At 53.0% G+C, this 2,500-nt stretch overlaps 1 protein-coding gene across 1 annotated transcript in view; it reads left to right on the top strand.

Annotated features, from left to right (window-relative positions):
- Nucleotides 1-133: 133 nt before the first annotated feature.
- The window catches only part of LOC116679482 (wiskott-Aldrich syndrome protein family member 3-like), a gene marked incomplete at its 5' end in the record, with an annotated part of 8,642 nt that continues 6,275 nt past the window's right edge, over nucleotides 134-2,500 (top strand). Inside the window, 2 exon segments of the mRNA XM_032509140.1 lie at nucleotides 134-257; nucleotides 2,406-2,452. Coding sequence (XP_032365031.1) covers nucleotides 134-257; nucleotides 2,406-2,452 — 171 coding nt within the window.

Here is a 2,500-nt window from a genome sequence, read left to right on the forward strand (position 1 = left end):
CTGTGTGTGTGTGTGTGTGTACGTGTGTGTGTGTGTGTGTGTGTGTACGTGTGTGTGTGTGTGCGTCTGTGTGTGTGTGTGTGTGTGTACGTGTGTGTGTGTGGGACGTGTGTGTGTGTGTGTGTGTGTGTGTTGTAGGGATGATAAGAAGGATGGTCTGAAGTTCTACACCGACCCGTCCTACTTCTTCAGCCTCTGGAGGGAGAGAAGATGCTCCAGGCCACGGAGAACAAGCGCAAGGAGAAGAGGACGGCAGAGAAGGTCTCCTCTCTCTCTCTCTCTCTGTCTCTCTCTGTCTCTCTCTGTCTCTCTCTCTGTCTCCTCTCTGTGTCTCTCTCTGTCTCTCTCTCTGTGTGCTCTCTCTGTGTCTTTCTCTCTGTCTCTCTCTCTGTCTCTGTCTCTGTCTCTCTCTTCTGTCTCTGTCTCTCTCTCTGTCTCTGTCTCTCTCTCTATCTCTCTGTCTCTCTCTCTGTCTCTCTGGTCTAGGTCTCTCTCTCTGTCCTGTGGGACCAGGTGCTGCTGATTTCTCTAGCATAGAGACCAGCTGGTTAATATAGATGATGAATAGAGGACTCAGACCGTGGTTCCAGGTTCCAGACTTGTGTGTTGGTGTGATGAGACCGTGGTTCCAGGTTCCAGACTTGTGTGTTGGTGTGATGAGACCGTGGTTCCAGGTTCCAGACTTGTGTATCGGTGTGATGAGACCGTGGTTCCAGGTTCCAGACTTGTGGTGGTGTGATGAGACCAGTGGTTCCAGGTTCCAGACTTGTGTATCGTGTGATGAGACCGTGGTTCCAGGTTCCAGACTTGTGTGTTGGTGTGATGAGACCGTGGTTCCAAGTTCCAGACTTGTGTGTTGGTGTGATGAGACCGTGGTTCCAGGTTCCAGATTGTGTGTTGGTGTGATGAGACCGTGGTTCCAGGTTCCAGACTTGTGTGTGGTGTGATGAGACCGTGGTTCCAGGTTCCAGACTTGTGTATCGGTGTGATGAGACCGTGTTCCAGGTTCCAGACTGTGTGTTGGTGTGATGAGACCGTGGTTCCAGTTCCAGACTTGTGTGTTGGTGTGATGAGACCGTGGTTCCAGGTTCCAGACTTGTGTGTTGGTGTGATGAGACCGTGGTTCCAGGTTCCAGACTTGTGTGTTGGTGTGATGAGACCGTGGTTCCAGGTTCCAGACTTGTGTATCGGTGTGATGAGACCGGTGGTTCCAGGTTCCAGACTTGTGTATCGTGTGATGAGACGTGGTTCCAGGTTCCAGACTTGTGTATCGTGTGATGAGACCGTGGTTCCAGGTTCCAGACTTGTGTGTCGGTGTGATGAGACAGTGGTTCCAGGTTCCAGACTTGTGTATCGTGTGATGAGACAGTGGTTCCAAGTTCCAGACTTGTGTATTGGTGTGATGAGACCGTGGTTCCAGGTTCCAGACTTGTGTGTTGCTGTGATGAGACCGTGGTTCCAGGTTCCAGACTTGTGTGTTGCTGTGATGAGACCGTGGTTCCAGGTTCCAGACTTGTGTGTTGCTGTGATGAGACCGTGGTTCCAGGTTCCAGACTTGTGTATCGTGTGATGAGACCGTGGTTCCAGGTTCCAGACTTGTGTGTTGGTGTGATGAGACCGTGGTTCCAGGTTCCAGACTTGTGTGTCGGTGTGATGAGACCGTGGTTCCAGGTTCCAGACTTGTGTGTCGGTGTGATCGGCTGATTCTAGTTCATTCAGTGTAGTTATGATCTGGTTTTGGTTTGGGTCTGGTTTGCTTGGTAATAGCTCGTAGAGTGTTTCAAAATGGCCGACCCATATGTCTGCATTCTGTATCGCCAATTCCACAGGTTGGGATCTCTGTGTTTTTGGTCATGTCTCTGTCTCTCCGTCTCTCCGTCTCCGTCTCTCCGTCTCTCCGTCTCTCCGTCTCTCGTCTCTGTCTCGCCGTCTCTGTGTCCCTCCGTCTCTCCGTCTCTCCGTCCCTCCGTCCCTCCGTCTCTCCGTCTCTCCGTCCCTCCGTCTCTCCGTCCCTCCGTCCCTCCGTCTCTGTCTCTCCGTCCCTCCGTCCCTCCGCCCCTCCGTCTCTCTGTCCCTCTGTCTCTGTCTCTCCGTCCCTCCGTCCCTCCGTCTCTCCGTCCCTCCGCCTCTCCGCCTCTCCATCCCTCCGTCTCTCCGTCCCTCCGTCTCTCCGTCCCTCTGTCTCCGTCCCTCCGTCTCTCCGTCTCCGTCTCTCTGTCTCTGTCCCTCCGTCTCTCTGTCCCTCCGTCTCTCCGTCCCTCTGTCCCTCTGTCCCTCCGTCTCCGTCTCTCCGTCCCTCCGTCTCTCCGTCTCTCTGTCTCCGTCTCTCTCTCTTTCTTTCATCATATCTGAGAAGAACAGCGTGATGAATGGAATGAAAACTGAATGAATCTGTTTGTTGATCCAGGAGCAGAAACACGTGGAGGAGTCTTCAGGCCGGGAGGTGAAGAAGGTACACACAATACACACAATACACACACAACATACACACAATACACAC

Source organism: Etheostoma spectabile, unplaced genomic scaffold (genome assembly GCF_008692095.1).
Source record: "Etheostoma spectabile isolate EspeVRDwgs_2016 unplaced genomic scaffold, UIUC_Espe_1.0 scaffold00015291, whole genome shotgun sequence".
Classification (NCBI taxonomy): Eukaryota; Metazoa; Chordata; class Actinopteri; order Perciformes; family Percidae; genus Etheostoma; species Etheostoma spectabile.